The sequence below is a fragment of the Anthonomus grandis genome, chromosome 10 (assembly GCF_022605725.1).
Source record: "Anthonomus grandis grandis chromosome 10, icAntGran1.3, whole genome shotgun sequence".
NCBI classification, from domain to species: domain Eukaryota; kingdom Metazoa; phylum Arthropoda; class Insecta; order Coleoptera; family Curculionidae; genus Anthonomus; species Anthonomus grandis.
The window spans coordinates 5,804,604-5,826,866 of NC_065555.1; the positions used below are offsets into that span (position 1 = coordinate 5,804,604).

Sequence of the window (22,263 nt, forward strand, 5' to 3'; positions counted from 1 at the left end):
ATTAGGCACCGCTTTACACACCTTTTATGTATATGCGCAATTTGCTATTTTAATATATTAACATTATTAAACCGTAACCCTTATAATATTTACGTCGTTATTCTTACTTCTATGCGTTTTTAAATGTTGTTTCCAACGATTTCTGATCGTAGACACTTCTTCACAATGCAAACATTTAAAATTGTCAGTTCTAATTCTTAAATGAGGAGCTATCTCTTCCCGTAACTCCGGATGAAATTTCTTGACATGCACTCGTAAATGAGTGGTTCTTGTAAACAAGCGATTACAAACTGTACATATAATTTATTGGGTTTGGAGTCCATATTATCACCGTTGTATAACCTACTTAATATGAATAAATAAAAATCAAAAATTACCTTTATTTATCAAACCTACCCAAGCAGAAAAAATGTACCTCGACTAATACTTTTTCTTTATCGCATTCAAAAACATCCTGCGCGCCAAAATCACTTTATATCAATACTTCCTGCCTCCAAAAAATCCTAACGAGAAGTGCGAGTCCACAGAACACAAATATAGACAAACGTCTGCGGGCAGACCCCGAGTATCGACTTCAATGAATGGCGCACGTCGAAGTTGTTCCAACTTCAACCTGTTTATTTAGTTTATTATAAGGGGCCTTATACGTTATCTATAAAGTTTAAAAATATGTATTTGGGTATTACGCTAAGTAAAAAATTAAATAAAATGTAAAAAATTATCTCACGGCTTCTAAAAAATTGAAAAAAAAAAGAAAAATACATTTTTTAGAAGCAGTAAGATTGGTCCGTCCACATTTAGTTTGTGAACGTTCAAATATTATAAATTTCTTCTTTTTATAATATTTCTTTGTTTGTCTCTCCAAATTAAAACTACCATTTCATTTAAATTTCTCCTTTTATTATAACCAATTTAATTAATATTTTTATATTAAGTCTTAACAACAACAAATCTGCGCGTGTAGAATAGCCTTAAAATTTCTAAATTCCTTTGGTTTGTGCTGAACGGAGACCAGAGAGAAGACGACTTCCTTGTTAGCACTTTTATCATCGCGCATTGATTCCAGTGTCGTGATCTATACGTTTATTTCCGCAACTGTTGTCTTAATCTTACCGCATCACAGATCGTGATTTACTTATCAAACCCGCAACCACTCTTAGTGATTCAACCCGAATTGGAAGACCCAATAAGTCCAGAGCAGGCCTGCTGAAGCTGGATACAGACACATTAAGGTAAGGATCTTTAAAGGCTGGTTTTTCGACCTTTCCACATTTACTTTTAATCACACAAATACAGTCCACTTTAAATCTCTCACTGAATTGTCTAAATCCACCTTGTGCTTAACTAAAAAGATAAGTAACAACTTTACAAAGGAGAAACAAAAGAAAAAGTTCTTTTTTCTTACCAGACCAACCAAAGATAATTTTTTAGATTTTATTTAATTTCCAACCCAATCCAACCTCACTCAAAACTAGACGAAACCACGAAAACAAGCGTTGAACGTTCAACCGTATCGTCGATACGAATACAAATTGACAAATTCGTTTCTGGGCACATGCACGTGCGCGATCCATTGAAATCGATACTCGGGGTCTGCCCGCAGACGTTTGTCAAATATAGAGGTGCGAGTCTGCGAGCGAGCACATGCATGCATAACGCCATAACGGCTCACCCAGAATGCGTGTTAATCATAAAATATGATATCTTTGATGAAAGCGGCAATATTGGCTATGCTCTGCCGCGAGAGCGAGCGCCGGCGGCACAAGGAACGGTGGTTCCGCAGACGCTAGTGTCACCTCTCAGCGAGTCGCCTTTGAACCGTCTCGCGGTATCGTCTCCGTTTCAGTTGTAAGATGGAAGACACGCTCGCAACAAATCAAAATTGAACTTTGTTGTTTTCTCTTGAACTAATTTAACTTTACAACAAAAAACCGCTGCAGAAATTGCAGGCGGTTGAGTGAAGCAGTAATCGGCCCCCATGGTGGAGCAGTTCTTCTTAAATCCTTAAATTTGTAAGTAAGGTCTCTCCTTACATAGGAGAGCGCTACAAGTGATTGGGGCAGTAAAAAACCTCCCCACAAGAAGTATTATAAAAATATAGTATTTATCCATGGTACTGATTGAATTTATTATACAAACACCACAGGTGATCCAAATATTGTTAAAGTAGGAATACTACAGCGCACAGTGATGCAGCTTCTTTTTTTTGTAAAGTCTACATAAATGCTGCAAATGAACTTAATCTTCAAGGTAAAATAAGATCGTGTACCGATGACGCAGCGGTAATATTTATCAGAAGAGGTCAAAGCAACATTTTAAGAAAGTATAAGTATAATTAAACACTTTTTAGATTCCTCTAAATACTCCAATAAAACAAAGCTTATAGCATAAAACGCATCTCTATTGATTTAGTAGATTTCTAAAACTGCATCTTTATTTGTAGTTAGGTACATACAGACGATATCTAAGTACTCTGCGCTATATACATTTCATTTTATTTAATGCAATTAAAACCGTTTTTTAGCCATTTATCTCGATCGAATCGGGCAAATTCCCGTGCGCCGGCAACATCGAGAATTTCGTGGCGAACGACACCGAAATGGGCACTGAATCGTCATTGGCCCCGTTGTTACTCCTTACCGGACCGAATATGGGTGGCAAATCGACCCTTATGAGACAGGTCTCGCTTATAGCGATTATGGCACAAATTGTAAGTTGGTATTTGTTCATTTAAGGTTATTAGGTCAGTTGGTATAGAGGAAAGTCGCCTAATATGGGGATGTTTTTTTTGAAAATAGTAAAAAAATTTAATGATATGTTCAAAATTGGAAAAATCTCATAGTGATATTATTTTACGCCAGGACAGATGATATATGTACAAAAACACTCAAATTTAATTAAATTGGGGTAGTGATCCTATTATGTAAAAAAAATACTTCTCCCCAAATTACGAACCTGTGGGCACCTAAATTGGGGAGGTCGAATTTTCATATACACACACCTTTGCAGAATCAAGTGATCGATTCAATGGCTTGCAAAGTGTATTTAAAAAAATATGGATGTTGTTTTTAAGAAAATAACTTTAACATCTACTAAGATACATTTATTAAAAAGCAACTTTCTTATAAAAAAAATAAATTCAAAAGACACGATAAATGGTTAAGTCCTCAGAACATAATTTTTCTTTTTTTGCTGCTGCAAGTAGGGCATTTAAACACCACTACGGCCTTAGGACCAAGATCTGTCAACACACAGTGCAGCGAACCCAGTCTTCACCTTCGTCGTCATCTGAATAAAGACCACTGCAGTAAATGCACTCCGCATCTTCATCAGACATTGGGTCGTCTGCAGAGTCATCCATATATTGGGCTTCGCCTTCTTCATCAGATGATTCTCCTGAAGAGTCAACTTTTTTCCCCTTTCTGGGCTTACTTGGTTTTACAGGAGCTACAGCTTTCTTTTTTTTGAGCTTTGGGTTTTGTTTAGTTTTCTTGTTTTGTGACTCTTCCAAATACGTTTTATATGGCGTCCCCGTAATATGTTCTGCTGATCCGGAACAGGCACTTTGTTTGCCTGGATTCAAGACTGGCACAGGGCTTATTTCGCTAGGAATAACAAACTTCTGTTGTTTGGGAGTTGCCGGTATTGCGGGACTGTCTTAACTAATTTTGACCAGAACTAGACTTGGATGGACCAGGTTTAGATATGTCCTCTGTAGAACTGGTTGACACTATTGGATGATTTCCTAAATTCTCATCAGGAATGGGATCATTTTGTAGAGTTTCCATATGTGGATTTGGAACTGTTTGATCAACAATTGTGTTAAGAAACTCGTGTGATCCAAACTTATGGCGAATACAGGGAAACAAGCCCGCCTTTTCAAAACCTTTTGCAGCAATTTCAGCAGTCGCCGCTTTTCGGTAAGCATTTCCAAAAAGCTGCCCAATCTGGTAAACTGTTACCACTCCCCTATCAGCATGATTTCGAAGCCACATTTCCATTTCTTGTGCATAGTAAGTTTTAAATGGTGACATAAAAGAAAGATCTAGCGGTTGCATCTTGTGCGGACTGTGGGGAGGGAGGCACACTATGTAAACGTGATTACTGCGAGCTAGGTTAATCACCTCTATATTTCTGGTATGTGTAAAATGACCATCAAGTACCAGGATTATCTGCTGTGGGTTCTACATGCTTTAAAAAATGTTTAAACCAATCGGTAAATAAATCCGACTGGATCCATCCAAAAGGGTGACAGGCATAAGTGGACCCTAGGGGTGTTTCGTCCATAAGTTCTTGCTTCATATTTTTACGCGGAAATATCACTAGTGGAGGAATGAAGTAACCCGCGGGGTTCATGCATGTAACTATAGTGATAGGTGAACCTCGTTCGGCAGCTTGCAAAGGACCTATTAGTTTTTACCCCTCAACCCAACAACTTTTGTATGTATGTGTTGAACCACAGTAATCCCCGTTTCATCGCAATTATACACACGTGATCGGGAATGCTTGATCTTTTTCATAATGGGTTCACAAATATCAAAGAACCTCGAAACAGGTTCGCGTGTAAACCCTTTTGCTCTTGCGTAGGAAACGCCTTGGGGAGTTCGGACGGAGAGCTCTTTATGTCGTCTCATAAAATTTCGCAGCCATTTTTTACCAGCTTGCTCCTTTTCTTTAGAGAATGGATTCTTTAAATTGTTCAGTTTTGCCAGCTGGTAAACCATGCATCACACATCTCTTCGCGAAAGGCCAACATAATTTTCTTCCAACGTTCTAAGGTTGTCTGTGGAACATTGAAGACCCGAAATGCTTTATAGCTACCCATTTCTTTATTTCGCATAGCTTGCTCCGCTGCCTTCATTTGAACAGGGTCCCATGACTTTCCTTTTGGCATCTGCAAATAAAAAAACGACATACTTAGTTGCAATACCTACATTACTAAATGGTTCCTAATATGAAGAGCTCCAAATTAGGACTTCCTTAACTCCCCGTAATAGGAGATCCAGTCCGCTAAGGTTTATAACCTCAAGAAATAAATACTAACTTTTTATTATTTAAAATGAACGTAAAGCATCATATTTTATCAACAAAGCTTCATTCAATAAAAAAACAAATTCTTAATCACTTACCTTGCCGTAGTCAATAATGAAAATCGATAACACGAATAAACTTTATAAATTTACGTTCAGATAACGTGGGATCACGCTTTCATGTTTTGAATAAAACAGGTGTTCATTGCTGCAGTGTAGGCATCCAGACATACTCTACAAAATAGAGTGCGTGCGATTAGTCGTATACCCTCACCGTCTAAAATTTTAGATCTCCCCAAATTAGGAAACCTCCCCATATTAGGCGAATCTCCTCTACAGACAACAAGTCAGACCACTCGAGCGGCCCTGAAATCGATTGCCCCACCCCCCGTTCCTCACCTCGCCATGCATCGGCTGGGTAGAACCCAGGTTTAGTTTTCGCAAGTACGTTAACTTGTGTGCATCCGTTTCGCGAGAGAGTTTTTGCTTGTAACGTTTTAGACAATAATTTGGTTACATACTACTTGTATAAATATAATTACCCTAATAAAGTAGTATGTATTTCATCCCTATATGTTAAATATTTTGTTCTGTATTTTGTGTTTTATATAAAAGCATTACAATCTTAAAAAATAGTTTATTATTTATTTTTTCCCCCTAATGTCACTAGAATAGTTTTAGCCGATTTTACAACCTATTATCCCAAAAAAACACACTCCACTTCTTTTTGTCGGCCACCAATGTCGGCGTTTAAGACCCGGTAAATTCTGATATTTTAACATATTTTATATATATTTACTATATCCACAAATGAATACAAAGTATATAATTTACAAAACTACTTATTTAGCGCTTATTATGATAATTGTTTGTTATTCTTTTGCGCTTTTGTATTTTTAAAACGACCTATTTCAAAAATTAAAATAACCCATACCGTATTAAAATTATTTTATATTTTTTAGTGCGTTTAAATGTGTTTTTTAATTGTTTATTTATTTTAACTTTAGATTTATTTTTTGAATATTCATCTCTAAAATTTCAACAAATATTAAGTAAAAACTTGTATTTTTTGATAAGACTCCTAAAAATGTAGCAAATTTAAACAATTCAACAAGTAAGGTAAGTAAGGTTTTTTTCAAATTCACTTTTTATATATTATATTTGACTTAAAAGGCAGTCATTTTGAATCCGCCATATTAAACGCTTCCAGTTTATTTAAAAGTTCAAATTCATTGAACTGATCAAAACTTCTAGATACACCAATTTTAGAAAAGGGAAACTCAAAAACATTTTAAAAACTGTCCTTGTTATCGAAAGCCAAGCACCTACAAAATTTGAAAACAATCTGACAAGTAGAAGTTATAGTTTAAATAGAATTCTTAGATTTGTTATCTACATACATACAAACATTGCTACATAAAGGCAAAGAATTGAAGCTAATATAAAAAATGTGTAAAAACGTTAATAATTAAGAAACACTGTCATATAAACACATTCTATTCCAGTCCTATAAAAAAAATTCTTATTTTATGACTTAAGATACTTCTTATGAATATTCCTCGTATAAAAATAATCAGCGCGCCTCAGAATTTGCTTTCATCGATATTTACGATAAACCCTGGTAAACGCTCGTACGCAGCAAACAGCGGGATTCAAGGTCAATTTTGCTTTAACACGGGCGATATAGGAAGTGGTCTGACTTGTTGTAATCTATAGACGGTGCCTCTACTGTCAAATAGGATATAAAAAGGTACCACTTGAAAACCCATCAAGAAATGCCACCTGTGGAAAATTTTCTCCAGAAGCATGAAAAATTACGTCAAAAAAGTTTTTAAATGTTCGCTTTCTTCTTATATTGTGGCCAGCCTGATTAACACATATAAAGTCTTTGATTTGGTTCTATCTATGATTTGGAAAAAATAGTTTATATCTTACGATTGAGAAAATGGCTCTTTCTTTCATATAATTCTTTTAATTTGTAAGCGTGTGCGATAGCATTCTCTAAATTTATTTTTACTATTAGTGTCGTAATCACCCAACAAAATAAGTAACTCAGTATGAATTCGTAGCAACAATACAGATTTTACTTACTTGTATTTTATGTTAAACTCAACCCTGAATTCAATATTCAGATCATCTTGCAAGAGAACCATGTCTTGTTCTAAACTAATCACCCTGTAAAACTTTAAATCGTCAGCAAACAATAAAAAATTACTATTTTAAAAGCAAACCAAAATATTATTTATGAAAATATTGAACAGAGGAGAGCAATGACCAGCCTGTTCCCAGTTCACCAGTTTGTACCTGCTGAAATCTGTTAGAAAGAAAACTTGCAAACCAGGCCACCAAAAAGTCTCAATTTTTCTAGTAATAAGCTATGGTTGACACTGTCAAATGCCTTGGAAAAGTCTGTTTATATTACATCCACTTGTTCACCCCTCTCCAAAGCATTTAACAGATCACCCTGATATAATAACAAGTTTGTAATAGCGGACTTGCCACGACTGAAGCCATACTTAACAGAAGTTCTTTGCAATAAAAATTAATTTGGTCATAAATAAGACTGTCCAGAAGTTTCGGAATGGCAGACTGTACGCACACATTCCTGTAATTGATCATTTCATTAGCGGCACCGCATTTAAATATAGGCGTAATAAAACTGAGTTTTTACTGGGATGGAAGAGAGGGCACATACACATTTCCTCAAAAAATAATTTGGTATATCATCAGGCACTAAGTAACAACAGTTCGAAAGTGGTAATCGAAAGATCTTATCAAAAATTAATCCAACTATACTACCAACCATAATTTAGGATTTTGAACAGTCGTGCTTACACCAGCCTGCCGAGAAGTTAAGACATTATTATCTCCATTATAGACAGTAGAAAAAAATTGAGCAAACTCCTCTGCAATTTGTTCACAACCTGCAAACTCCCCATCATTATAAGTCATCAAATAAGGAAGCCTATTTGTTGCTCTCCTGTTATTAAACGTATACCAAAAACTATTGGGGTTTGTATAAAGTAACTGGTCCAATTTGAAATAAAGTTCTGGTAATAAGTCTCCGTTAGAGTTTTGCACCTAACTCTAAGATCTAAAAAGACTTCGTAGTCTGCAACAGTATGACTATACTGATATTTCTTATGTGAAATTTTCTTTTGCTGAATCAAGTACTTTAACTCCTGAAAACTAAAGGAAAAGACGAGGTTTTAAATCTCTTTTAAGAGGCACAAACAAACCAATAGCCATATTCAATATATGGTAAAACTCTGAAACCGCATCATCAATATTAATTACGTTCAGAACAAGGTCCCAATTAACTCCACACAAACTCTGATAGTGTAATAATTCTCCCTGTAAAAAAACGTCTTGCCTCACATAGTAACACCGATATTTTGTATCCTTTAGGGGAGTTTCGTACCGGCCACAAGTTGCAGCCTAAGTCTAATCGACAGGGTGTTTACGAGACTGGGCGCCTTCGACGATATCGTTCGCGGCCAATCGACATTCTTCGTGGAACTAAGCGAGGCTTCAACCATTTTAAGACACGCCTCACAACAATCCTTGCTGATCATCGACGAGTTGGGCAGAGGTACTTCCACTCACGACGGTAAGAAAATTGGTATGAAAAGTGTGGCATAAGTCTCTAATGTCTCCTCTCTTAGGAAACGCTATTGCAAGCGCTTACGTGCGAAAACTAACGGAGATGGGATGTCGCACGATATTTTCCACCCACTACCACACCCTGGTGGACAATTTCCTGGATAATCCGAAAGTTAATTTGGTCCATATGGTGAGAGTTAAACTCGCTTTGGTTAAGAGAGTTTTGAGACATGTTTTTCTAGGCTTGACTATTTAAAAATATAAAATTAATAGAATAATTTACAAATTTTATATATATGTTATTATTATTTTTACAAAAAAAAAATACGCAATCAAACCGATATTTTTCATTAATCACGTTCATTTTATAATGCTTTTTCTTACTTTTGAGACGCGCTCTATACAGGTAGGTTAGATTACATTAGAGGGAACGAGTTGGCTTTATAGCCCCATAGTCTTATGCTACCCCAACCTGTATAGTTTTATTGTAGCGACTGTGCTAGAGCTAAATCTTGAAAGCAACATTTTAAATTTACCTTTTCAGTAACTAACTCATAACTTACGTTAGCCCTGCGATAAAAAATCAGATAAGGACACAGAAAGATTATATTTCAAAGTTGAAATAAAACTGCGATTCGATGTATATTATAAAATACCCGAATACCTAATTTTTATTATCCTCCTCAGACCCCAGGTATCATATATGATACCTGAGGATTACATTTTTTTTTCGGCGCGTTGAAGCAATTAGCCGCCAGTTCCCGATGGTATCATAAATGATACGTATCCAAATATGCGCACACATTTTTATTTCGCCGACGCACGCTGTAGTGGTGAGGTTAGGTTAGTGTATTGTTTACATTTGCACGTTGCATCATTATGCCTTTTGACCAAAATAAGAGTAAGTAATATTGTTCTTGCTTTTTTATTGTTATATATTGACGGCAGGTAGCACATAGAAAATGTGTAATAAAAAAAAAAATTCTCTCTTAGTAATCTAATCGTGCCGCAAATGGTAGACTTAGTAAAGGTATCACCAGTGATATCTTGGATCTTGGGAATTTGTGTGTTAAATATAAAATCATATTTTGGGTTTTTTTAATTATTTGCCTTGTTGAACATCATTATTTCGTCACTCGTCTATGAAATAATTTTTAGGGGCCTTAACCAGCTTCGAGCTAGAAGAATTAGTTCTTAATCTGGACCTAGACCAATCAGATATATGAGGCCATTATTTGCAAAACTCGTCCTATGCCTTAAAGCAAATTGTTCAGGAAATGAAAAAAATGCTCACAGAACTACTAATGCATTATAATTTAGCTGTTTTTTTTTACTGGTAGCTTCGTAGGTACAGAAAAGCAAAACCACTAATTAGAAATCTAAAACGCTAAAAATGTTGCTAAAAATAAATAAATAACGTGCATAGAGAGAGTTTTGCAAATAAAATTAAAATAAATATATATCTTCTAGTTCTTCCCTTTATTAATCAAACATGATAATAATATTAAAACTAGGGTGAAAGCATAAACAAATCCTAATTGCGTTTATTTAACTGCATAAAAAACAAAGAAACATTTTTTCTAACAAAAATAAATGTTGGAAATTCAGTCAAAACAAAATCAAAATATAAATTGTTCAAACAGGAAAATCCTCAGTTTGATTTTGGCATCCCTCCAACTTATCGTCTTCTTCGCGTGCAGCGGCAGGCTTTGTGAGATGACTTTTATAGAAAGTTAATTGTGGAAGACTCCTCCAATCGTTTCCGTAATGTTGAGCCAGCAACTTGTCAATTGTACTTTTGTCACCCTTCAATTGATTGCCTAATGGTATCTCTTTAGGCGATAGCGAGGAAACTTTGCAATTTTTTTTGCAAATACCTTTAGGTTGCCCAATATTAGTGCGATAATTAGGTTCGCCTTGCACCAGAACAGTACCATTATTCCTGATGAAAATGAAACGTTTTGCTTTATTGAAGGCAAAATGCCACGATGAGGGATTCTTCACTACTCTTTTGGTCTCTGCTCTCCAGTCGAATAGTCTCCAGTCAACCCCTAACTTTCGAACAGTGGCATGTTTTTTAATTATGTCATCATATTGACAAGGTTCGACAATTACTGGTGTCTTCTTTATGTCCTTTTCGACCAAACCAAAAACCCTGTCGGGAGGGATGAAGGAATGTCCAACCATCGGGAAAATCAGTTCCAGACATTTAATGTTTTTTGGCGCCCCTTCTTGAAGCCAGTGGGCCAGCATTGCCATCATTATAGTATTTTTATTTTGGCCGCCACACCCGTCGGCAAATAAATTTATTTTTGTTACGGAATTTTCAAAATTGAAGTTAATCAAAACATCTCGAACAGCCGATGTTATAGCATTAGAATGTTTCGGAGATTGAATTTCGGTCCATAAGTATGAAAAGACATTTGTGACTCTTAATTGAGTCTGGGAGCTACCACATACGACTGTGAAATTATGGTAATTAATTTGCTGGCTAAAGTAGGCAGATTGGTCAGGCAACCGTGGTAAGGCCAGATTCTTTTGACAATCAAAAGAAAAGGTAACTGTTGTTGGTTTAGTGTATTTAAGTAATTTGAAAAAGGTTTTTGCCTTCAATACGTGGATGCGATGTTCCACAATTAATTGATGCCTACCACTCGCGGATGTCATTGATTTAATCTGTTCTTTCGTCCTCAGGCAGAAAGAACAACAGTCAGTCTGTGGGGTCCCAAATGCAATATTGTAATTAGCATTTACATATTTTCTGAAATAACTTATTTTTACATGCATACCTTCCGGGGTTTTTGCCAGATATTGATTGTAGAGCTTTTTAAAAGAAAGGTCACAAGGTAAATACATCCGGACACTTGACTTGCTTCGGCAATAGTGCGATTCAACACACTGAATTGATTCAATGAATTGCTTTATGCTTTTTTGCTTGTCAATATTTTTTACACCTACTCGATCGCCACCTCTGCGTTCCTTTGGAAGAGCCCCGAAAAGCACAAAATTTCGCATTACCCTTTGAATTCTATCTTTACTAAAATTTGATATTTCCAAAAAGGCATTTCGGCATACCCTTATCAAGTGCCCATCCTTCAAACGGATATTGTATTGTATAGAAACCTGAGCGTGGTCTGTTTTACCTCTTTTGGGTTTGTTTCCCGTGCAGCAAGCCAGTATTCGCCTATCTTGTTCTATCTTGTCTTTAGATTCGTACAAGTACGCGTGACACTCCTTGACCTGCGCCATCGTTAGTGTCGTGCAATAATAAGGTTGTCCTGGTCGACCATCATGCTTGCAGGTCGGATACGTTGCCAGAGTCTGTGGTAAATGTCTAGAATAGAACAGCAGGGATTAATTAAAAGATTCTATGACACATTAAAAAATGATATACCTACCGCATACGCTTGGCAACATTTCTTTTATAGTTTTCTGGCTGACGTTCTTTCTTACGTCCTTTCCCAGCAGGGCTAGGTAAAACACTTGAACTAGCATGTAGTATTTCCATAGCAAATAAGACGTTAAAATAATAATTGAACACTGAACAATATCAACAATCGTTGAAATAAGACGGACGATAACAACTAATATGACACACGCTGCGACTGCAAATAAGACGTAAAAACACATAAACAGCTGCAAAAAGTCACGTGAATATTCTAACGCGCGCTATTGGTTCAAACGCATTCAGCGAGTTTTGCAACTAATTTCGCGAAGCATAGAGCCAGTTTTGCAAATTACAAGCCTTTTTGATATGATATTTAGGTATCAAAGAGCCTGTTTAGCGCGGAACTGACTCGACCAAACTATTAGCCTTATAAAAATGAACATTTCTGACACAAAAAACAATTTTCGGTAAAAATGTCGATTAGCGAGTTTTGCAAATAATGGCCTCATATATAATGTGGACTTGGATTTGGTTAATATTAACCTTGATCATCAGGATGGATTAAAAAGTATAGAGGATATGGAGATGGCAGAAAACATGAGTGATTCTTCGGATGACGAGCCTCTTGCCCATTATTTACCAGGCTATGAAAAAACTTGCTCTCGTGTCCGGGAATTTGAATAAAAACGAGAACATTTCCACTCAATTAAATCAACCAAGTATGTACCTAAGAAAATACATTTCTGCTACTTTCTTTGAACAAATGGCACTTTTCACAAATATGCGTGAGGTTATTGAGACAGGCCGTTCCCTTGAAACTTCTGAATATGAATTGCGAAAATTCTTTGGACCTTCCATGTTGATTGGAATTTATGGTCTACCGAGAATAAGGATGTACTGGGCGCGAAGTACGAGAGTACCCATTGTTTCAGACACAATTTCAAGAAGTCGGTACTTTATATTGCGATCACGGGTAAAACTTGTAGAAGATCAGAGGGTTACCAACGAAGAAAAAATAATAGATAGATTCTGGAAAGTAAGGCCTTTATTGGACATGGTGCAAAGAGGATGCCGTTTAAATGAACGAACGAAAACAGTGTCAATAGATGAACAAATGATTCCTTTTCATGGCCAAGTAAAAATGCGACAATTTGTTAGGGGTAAGCCAAATCCAGTGGGATTATTCCTCAAGCAGATTGCGAGCAAAGTGATTCTGATGAAGAGCAGGTAACGCCCCGAAAACAAAGGAAAATTCAGCCTATTCCAGATAGAAGAGAGAAGAAGCAGGGAAACACTCATCTACCAGTATTTACCAAACACGACCAGAAATCCAGATCAAAATGTCGATATCCGAAATGTGGTAAATTGACATTTGCTAAGTGTGCCTCATGTGACGTATATCTTTGCTGCTCCATTGAGCGAAACTGTTTTGCTCTTTATCACCAATAAAGTTTTTTTTTTAACTTTTTTTCGTATTTATTTAAACCCAAGGTATCAAATATGATACAGTAAAAAACAAAAAAAAAATATGTTTTTTGATATTTTGTTGTTTTTTGGGCCCAACACTTTACAAAAAAGTACGTGTTTTAAAAAGATATGTTTTCATTTCACCTTGGGTCTGGGGAGGTTATGTGGCTTAATAGATTTTCGCAATAACGAAACCGTATTTTTTTAAAATTCTGATGTTGCTTTATTAGCGAAACATGTAACCTGATTAATACGTAAAAAGATATTTTGAGACTTAGAGTTTTTATTTTTTCTCTAGGCTTGTATGGTGGAAAATGATGATAGCGATTCAGAAGAAACGGTGACGTTGCTCTACAAATTGGCGCAAGGCCGTTGTCCGAAGTCTTTCGGTTTTAATGCAGCCAAATTGGCAGGTTTACCGCCAAAAATTGTGTCAAAGGCCAGGGAGCTGTCGAAGGAAGTCGAGGAGGAGGACAAACGTCGACGAGCATTTAGACAAATTTTCGCCCAGAAGATTAGCGTTCGAGAGGTTGTCAGTATTATCGCTTCTTTGGCGTTAGAATAGGAGTTTATTAATTCCTTTTTTTAGTATATAAGAGTCGCCGTTATAATCTCATAAATGTGCGCCTTGTTACCGTTACGTTATATTTCCATTACTGTAAGTGCGTTCAGTTATTAAGTTTTACCTATTTAAAAATACAGAAATAAAAAAAATCGCATTTTCGTTATCCAGTTTCATATACAGTTTTAGTGACGACATACGACACGGGTAATAACAATTAAAACGTTTATTAACCCATAGAACAAAAAATGTATTATTAAGAAAATGGTTATATCCTGGGTTAAAAGGCTTGAAGTTCAACTCACGGGTAACAGGGTGCATATTAACATGGCTGCTGTTAAAGCAACCAAAATTAAATTTAGAATTAAAAATCAAAAAGACTTAATAAGTAACATGCCTAAATAGGAAAAACACTATCGTTATACAGAAGCAATAATATAATAAATTGTATGGAACTAATAATGAAATTTAAAACAATAATATCCTATGATGTTAAAGATCGAAATGATCTGTTATTTTGTTCTTATGTTATGATTTTGTGAACTGTGCACACACAAGTATTAAATTACCTAAATCTTAATGATTTACTTCCAGCTTTGTTTCTTATATACGTTTTTGACAGGGAATCACAAATTCAGATTCCTATGCAGATGATAAACAGGTTTTGCATTATTTTGACCCCAATGAACCAGCATCGGCCGAAGCATCTTTTAATCAGGATCTTAAATCTATAAATGACTACTCAACTGAACATAACTTGAAGATGAATCCAGACAAAACAGAGGTACTTCTATTTTGCTCAGAAAAACGAAGAAAACTGCTAGAAGAATGATTTTCTGCATATTAAATACGGATTATGTTAGGAGGTTAGTTCAAAAAAGTTATGAAAATGAAAGTTCTTTATGCTAACAGATTTATTTTAGACTTTTTAAGACATCTTGATCATTTGGCTTAGATGTTGCAAATGTTTAAAAAATTACTTCCAGTAGTTTGAAACGAAAATGACGGTAAAAGCGAGGAAAACGGCATCAAATGATTAAAATAAAATTGAAATTTTTTCTTATAGGTCTTTAGAACAGAAATTCGACGCTTAAAATGTCAATTTAATGGTTTGAGATACATTGCAACTCTATCGACAGTACTGAGAAACTCATAAAGATATGGTCCTGAAAAGTGAAACTCTTTATTATGTAGACAAAAAAAGACCAAATCTATTCATCAATTAAATTACAGGAAAGAACTTACAGCAATTTATATTAGTCATAGCAAAGAATGAACAAAATACTTATATTAAAATTTGCAATAAAAAAACCAATCTCCACTATGCTGTCACGAATTCTTTAGATTCAACTAAAAATTTTTTGGAGTTGTACTCTTCTTTCAATATGCATTTTATTCGGTTCACACACTTTACATGAAGGTGAGTTCTGGCTTACAGTTAATCTGCACTATGGAAGATAGGAAAAGAGACTTTTTTAGGCAATTAAGTCATTGACTATCTGGAAATTTGATTAAATCCCTTCTTGGGGTAACCGGTTTAATATGGAACAAGCTAGAAATGACTTCAAATGTCTGGAATAAACTAAAAAATTACTTCCTGTAGTTTGGAACGAAAATTACCTTAAATCTCAATGGTATCAAATGATTGTAATAAAATGGTAATTTAAGAGTTTCTGCAACAAAATTCGAAACTTGACATGCCTTTATAAGCAAAAACATATCTCTAGGTGCCTCGAATCTAAACAGAGATTTTATTAGTTTCCGTCATAAATTGTAATTTAACAGATTGAGTATCACTGGCTCTATTGGCAGCGTTGAGAAACTCATAAGGTATATAATCGTAAAAAGTGAGTCTTCATCAGGTATACAGAGAGGAAAATTGACTTTTCCAGGCAATTGAGTCATTGACTACTTAGAAATGTAGATTCCTTCTTGGAGTAACCGGCTTAATCTAGAACAAGCCAGAAACGACTTCGAATGCCTGGAATAAAGCAAAAATTACTTCCAGTAATTTGGAACGAAGATGACGGTAAAAGCGAGGAAGATAGCATCAAATGAAATTTTTCCTTAAGAGTCTTTAACAAAAATTCAAAACTTAAAATATCAACTCAATGGTTTGAGGTTCATTGCAACTCTATAGACAGCATTGAGAAACTTATAAGATATAGTCCTGAAAGTGAAACTCTTCATCAGATAGACACAGAAAAATTGAATTTTCCAGGCAATTGAGTACCTGGAATTGTAATTAAATCCCTTCTTGGGATAACCGGTTTGATCTAGAACAAACCAGAAATTACTTCGAATGCCTGGAATAAAATAAAAAATTACTTCCAGTACTTTGGAACGAAAATAACACTAAACACAAGGAAAATGAAAAATGACCCACGTCTGGGGCAATCGACGAACGGACTGAATATTTGGGTACTAAACAGTAAGAAAACAATTTCTTAATCAAATATATATTTTATTATACATAATAAAAAAGTACTATATAAGGCCCTCAATTATCACTATCTCAGTTAATATATGAGTAAAAAGCTTAAAACTATTCAGATTTTCAAATAAATCCCTCTGTATAAAACTACCATAATAACGGTTTAAAATTGCACTATTTCAACTTAAACATTACCTACTGAGTCAAAAATACAGTTTAACAAACATTTAATCTCCCAATAATCTCTAAGACTAAATTCTCTTTTCAGCATTCAACTTTCACCCCAAAACCTTCCTCCTCCTTCGGTTCTACTTTCACCCCCTTACAAACCTCTTCAAACTCATCGTAAACCTCCACTTTTACCTCGTGAGTCTCGACAAACTCTTTCACCTCACAATCACTGTCCCGCTCCTCCTGTTTCATTCTTATCTCCCTGGGACAGTACTCGCTCGATTTACCCACCACGGTCAGATGTTTCTTGGACAAAAGGTGCCTTTTCAAACAGTAGTGTAACCGACTACGAAAATTGCAAATTTTACATTCGTAAATCGTTTTGGTGACGTCGTCCCGGTGGGTTTCCAAGTGCACCCTCAAATTTCTCCGGTATTTGGTGGAAAACTTGCAAACGTCACAGATGTACAAGTTACCGACGTCCTTGGGATCTTTATGTTTGTCCAGGTGGGCTAGGTACAAACCCCTCCGGATACTGGAGTACGGACAGGAGTCGCATTTAAAAACCGGAAGGTCATTTTGGGAGGCGTAATTCTTTTTATGAGTCCCGTGTGTATCGAGTATGTGTCGCTTTAGGGTGCACTTTTGCTTAAATTTGTACTGGCATATGCCGCAAATGAATATCTCGTTGCATTCGGAGATCGCTTTGTGGGTCAGTTGGTGTCTCGTTAAATGGCCATTTTGACGGGTTTTGTAGTTGCACTTGCCACAGTAAAACCACTTTTCGGGGTCTCTGTGCACTTGCAGGTGTCTTTTAAATGACTTTTTTATTGGAGATGAGTAGCTACATTGTTCACAGGAATATTTAGCTATCGATGCTGGTGAGGTTAACCTAAAATATGTAAAGAAAGAAATGAAATAATGTCTTCCAAGTTACACAGATAGCAGTACACTCATTACAATTATTTAAAGCTACTAATTTACCAAACTTGTTGCTATTAGGCATATATGTCTTTAACACATTTTTCAATCTGTCAAGTGATGATCAATTTTTGATTTCATGAGGAAGCTTGAAGAAAAAAGCAACTTGAAGAAAATGTCAATAGTGATTCGGAATTGTACTTTGGTTGTTGAGTAATGTGCAAAAAAAAAACTGTATTTATGGTAATTAAGCATAAAAGACCTAAATAAAATAAAAAACCCGCTGGAAAGTTATAAATCAAACTTGAACGTAGCAAAAAGTTTCACAGACTAAATACCTTAGAATATCCATTGATCAAAATCTTAAATGGCATATTATACATACTGAATATCTAGCAAATAGACTTAAAAAGTTCATTTACAAATTTTATACTCTGGCAATACCTTATTCACTCTATCAATTGCATTAATGAGTCATACTGTGGTATCCCCATGTTATGATGGAATAATAAAAAAAATTGTTGTTACACTTACTGGTTAATTTGATTTTTAATTATTTCTTCTCCGTGGACATCAATTCCTAAAGATTTATTCTCTTTCGGGTAATTATTCCTGAATTCTTCAAAAAAATTCATCTGTTTCCTCACTGGTTTCATAGCGCTCTGTTTTTATTCTACAAAAGTGAATCATATTCATTCTCTTATGAGTAAATCATTAAATTTAGATTCAAAAAATCATTGCAATTTAAATTCAAGTGATTTATTAGTCAAAAAATTAAAAAAAAAATTGTTCACAAAGCAGGATTGGTATACAAGTAAACAAAAAGCATTAAATACAAAATTAAATAAAGCAATTCAACATAATAATCTAAATATACAGAATTAAGAAATATGAACATGGATATTGAACATAATCATACTTTAACAGACAAATATCGCTATAAAAGCAAAATGAAGTCAACTTTTAAAGTGCTTCCTGGTATAATTTTTCTATACTAATAATCCCTACTCAATAGCAAAATCTTAAGTCTTTAAGGAACTCAGTGTTTTCAGATTTATTAGTAAATGGTTGAATACTTTCCTGCTTTCATTTGCCAGTGCCCATTATTACAAACAATTCTTAAAAGGAATGAAACTTCTAATAGACATAAATATGTAAGAGTTCTAGGTCAATAGTGTACGAGATTCTCATTGATTTATAACTTGATACAGTAATAAAATGAACCACCTTCTTTTGGATAATAAAAACCATATTATTTAAAAGTCCCTTATAGCAAAACACCCTGATAAAAGCTTTCATTTCATCATTTTGTCTATTCGCTGACCAAATATACTTAAATCTTCTTATGAGCTAATACTTCCAGGTTTACCTTGTCTCAAAATTATTGTTTTCCTCCATCAGTTTCCGCCCATACGGGGTGAAATCGCTATCTTGATGCCCTTCAAGGGGCTCCTGTTTTATATTGGTGGAAAACTTGGGCAAATATACGCTAGCATTCTCCAATTTAATGAAACTCTTAAGCTCCTCAGATGCTTCTGGGTTAATTGATTGAAAGTTTAGTTTTACCCCATCGTCTGAGCGACTCATTATTGTCCTGTGTTACAATTGAGGTTCCAATTAAATCATTCATAATGTGTTGGTCTTGTCGGGGCACCCATAGTTTTTTTTTCTATTAAAATACACTAAAAATAACGTAACAAGGACAAAGTAACGTTTGCTTAATTACATTTATTTACAGGATATTTAACAAAATAAATAATAACAATTAAAACAAACAAAAAAAAAATTAAAAAATATCACTCAAGAGGTGACAACCATATGACTTTGACAAGTGACAGTTGACAGAGCGATTTCATTTGTTGACAAGATACGAGTAAAAAAGTGAAACATCCTTAATAGTTTAGTTATGTTTCGTGATTGGTTAGTTTTCGCATCTTACAAAAATACAACTGGGACAACAAAAATACAATAGTAACTTCATAATAAACTAATTTAACGTAATAATTTATTAGTCTTTGTAAACGTATTTAAAGAGCTCACAAGTATATACAAACTAGCTAAAAATAAGAAAAAAAGCTACTTAGGGTCATCATCCTTATCGGTCATAGGCACTTCTGTTGCGTCACCATTATTCGTTCCTACACCTCCGTTGGCTGTTGATGGATCTACATCTGGTTCACCGTTCACCTGAGCAATTTCCTGATTTTTAGCCTCCGCCTGTCTGGCTTGAGCCACATCGTCCCTTAAATCATTTACCACCCCCTGGGCGAGTTCCTTTTCATTGTACCGCTCCCTCAGGGCCTTAAACAGGCACAGTTGCGTCTCGTACTCCCTCTTCAGTTCCCCATTATGTCTGATCATCGTTTCCAGTTTCTTATGGAGTAAATCTTGACGCTCCTTCTCCGCCTTCACTTTGCCATCCATGGCGGTGATTTTGGCCTCCAGCTGTTTCACCTCCAGGTTTCTGATTTCCAAGAGGTCCTTGGTGATGGTCACCACGTCCTTAAGGCTCTCGTTCTGTTGGCCCAGCGCTTCGATTTGGAGTTCCTGGTTCTTAATCACTTTGGTGTTCTCGAAAATCATCGATTTCGCTTTGGTGAGGATGCCCTCCGATTGGGTCTTGAGCGCTTGCACCTCTTCGCATTGTTTGCTCTTGTTCGATTTGATTTTTTGGGCTTCGGCCACCTCCAGTTCGGCCAGGGCCAGTTTTTCTTTTAGGGAGGCAATTTCGGTGTCTTTTAACTAAAAAATTGAAGAGGTTAAGATTTGGGACATCTCCTTAATCAATGTAGCTCACCTGCAAAGCCTTTTCGAACTCTTGAGGAGTGTTAGGAGGCGCTTGTTGTCCCTTAAAATCAATACATTATTAATTTTCTTAACCGGATATTATTATAAATAATTGCGTTTTACCTCTGCCATTTTTTGGGGGATGATACCTGCTAATTGTTGACCTAATTGAAACGAAAACCGAGCTAACAACTGCACCAAAACGATTTTAACACGTAAAAGAATGATGATCTGTTTCGGAAATGTATTTTTAGCGCCGCGACGCCGTCCCAATCCCGAAATAGACGTCGGTTTTTTGAAAATTCGATGACGCCGTGGCAAGTGGGTTGCCTACACATGCTATATAACTTAATTATAATTAATATATTTGTATTGGGATTTCTCGCGAAAAATCGGGACCTGTCGCATGTAAGTGGTTATAACTTTGGTTCTATTTAACTTAGAGAAATGATGTTTACCTTTTTATAATCTATAAATATGGGGTTATCGCTTGGCTACTTACAAATTTTCATTAATTTTTTTTTAAGACCTTAGAAGTTAATTTTTATACATTTAGGTCGCAACGGTTTTTTTGAGTCTTATAAGAAGTTTAAGGGGTCGATTAGAGTTCTTCTAGAGTTTAAGGGGTAGATTCGAAAGTATTTTTTTTAACTTCGAAAGTTTGTGATATTCAAGACCCTCTAACGGTTTAACGGTATTTTTGTAAACAGTATTTTTGTTTACAGAAGTTATGTAAGCCGAATCGAGAACTACAATTTTTATTAAGGGGTTATTTTAAGAAAATGTGTTTTCTGGGAGAAAAAAATGATTTAAAACCGAAAAAATTAAATTTTTTGAGTGTTTATATGGTGCAAGATTTAAGAAAAAATTATTTGAATTAAATAGCCGCATGCTTTTCGAATAAAACGACGTATCAACCTTAACGCCACTACACAGAGCAAGTAATGTTCATTTGAAGTTACCTATTTTTGAGCTTTTTTCTACCAACTTTTATAACTTTTTAGTAGCGCCACCTAGAACCAGAAAGCTTAGGGATTTTTTTTTACTTTGGAATTTAATTGTCCGCACCCTGTACGTCTTAGGTGGTCCAAAACCGATTGAGCAAACGCGCCATTCATTTTACTACAACATATACTAAAGCCTCATTCTTTTACCAAAAATTGATTTAAATCTCTTCCTGGGGCTTTCTACTATTTTTACATGTAGGTATCACAAGGTAAAACGGTTTTTTTATATTTTAAAACATCGTCTAAAAATTGCCGATTTTGACGTCTATGGTAATCAATTTAAATATGGCGTCAAATCGGTTTAATCGCCCAGGACTTGCGTCGTAATTTTAGCGATAAAATGCCTAAAATAGCTCAAAACTTTCAGGAATCGGTATAGAAACATTCAAGAGATTTTGAATAATCCTAATATAAGCATATCTTTTACTAAATCGTGCTCTTTTAGCCGTGATAGTTGGGCAAAGTTTAGTATTTTCACGTATTGGGAACGTTTTGCCTTACCCCCGTACCGGCGGCCATCTTGGAGAAGTCGTGGTAGGAGGAGCTTAATTCTGTCACGTGATCGTTTGCTTATAAATACATAGTTAGTCAGGTGACGTGTATTAGTTGAAACGAAAGGAAGCGTAGCCATCTTTTATCTGCTTTGCTACCAGGGTAATTGATAACTATTTAGGTTCTTTTCAAAACCTTATTTATGGTTTTATACCAATAAAAACGGCAGATATAGTCTGCATTCAATTTATTTACAGTTCTAAAATCCATTACGTATTAAGTGGCCGTCGGACGGTCAAAATTAATACTCCCCCCATGGCCACAAACTGTCCGAATAAGGATTAATTTGACAAACGGCCGTCCGGCTGACCAAGAAAATTAATATGCTCGAAAGTCTTACG

At 35.4% G+C, this 22,263-nt stretch overlaps 4 protein-coding genes across 7 annotated transcripts in view; 1 reads left to right on the top strand and 3 right to left on the bottom strand.

Moving 5' to 3' along the window:
* The window catches only part of LOC126741102 (probable DNA mismatch repair protein Msh6), a 45,593-nt gene that overhangs the window by 20,679 nt on the left and 2,651 nt on the right, over positions 1-22,263 (top strand). Inside the window, exons 16-21 of one of the 4 annotated variants that reach the window (XM_050447425.1) lie at positions 2,525-2,710; positions 8,439-8,640; positions 8,696-8,823; positions 13,787-14,020; positions 14,673-14,916; positions 14,974-18,105. In XM_050447425.1, the coding sequence (XP_050303382.1) occupies positions 2,525-2,710; positions 8,439-8,640; positions 8,696-8,823; positions 13,787-14,020; positions 14,673-14,882 (960 nt within the window). In that variant the 3' untranslated portion in view covers positions 14,883-14,916; positions 14,974-18,105. Of the gene's footprint in view, positions 1-2,524; positions 2,711-8,438; positions 8,641-8,695; positions 8,824-13,786; positions 14,021-14,672; positions 18,106-22,263 lie in introns of those variants that run through there. The other 3 variants (XM_050447424.1, XM_050447428.1, XM_050447426.1) reach the window with 3 other exon arrangements.
* On the bottom strand, positions 10,098-12,482 carry LOC126741107 (uncharacterized). Its single transcript, XM_050447438.1, has 2 exons — positions 12,032-12,482; positions 10,098-11,967 (listed from the first exon to the last, which is right to left on the bottom strand). Exons 1-2 carry the CDS (start codon positions 12,139-12,141, stop codon positions 10,269-10,271), a joined length of 1,809 nt encoding a protein of 602 aa, XP_050303395.1. The 5' UTR covers positions 12,142-12,482; the 3' UTR covers positions 10,098-10,268.
* On the bottom strand, positions 16,494-19,340 carry LOC126741114 (RE1-silencing transcription factor-like). Its single transcript, XM_050447450.1, has 3 exons — positions 18,946-19,340; positions 18,111-18,249; positions 16,494-17,547 (listed from the first exon to the last, which is right to left on the bottom strand). The coding sequence occupies exons 2-3, from the start codon at positions 18,230-18,232 to the stop codon at positions 16,749-16,751; spliced, it is 921 nt and encodes a 306-aa protein (XP_050303407.1). The 5' UTR covers positions 18,233-18,249; positions 18,946-19,340; the 3' UTR covers positions 16,494-16,748.
* LOC126741115 (uncharacterized) lies at positions 19,560-20,596 on the bottom strand. Its single transcript, XM_050447451.1, has 3 exons — positions 20,487-20,596; positions 20,374-20,424; positions 19,560-20,318 (listed from the first exon to the last, which is right to left on the bottom strand). Exons 1-3 carry the CDS (start codon positions 20,493-20,495, stop codon positions 19,653-19,655), a joined length of 726 nt encoding a protein of 241 aa, XP_050303408.1. The 5' UTR covers positions 20,496-20,596; the 3' UTR covers positions 19,560-19,652.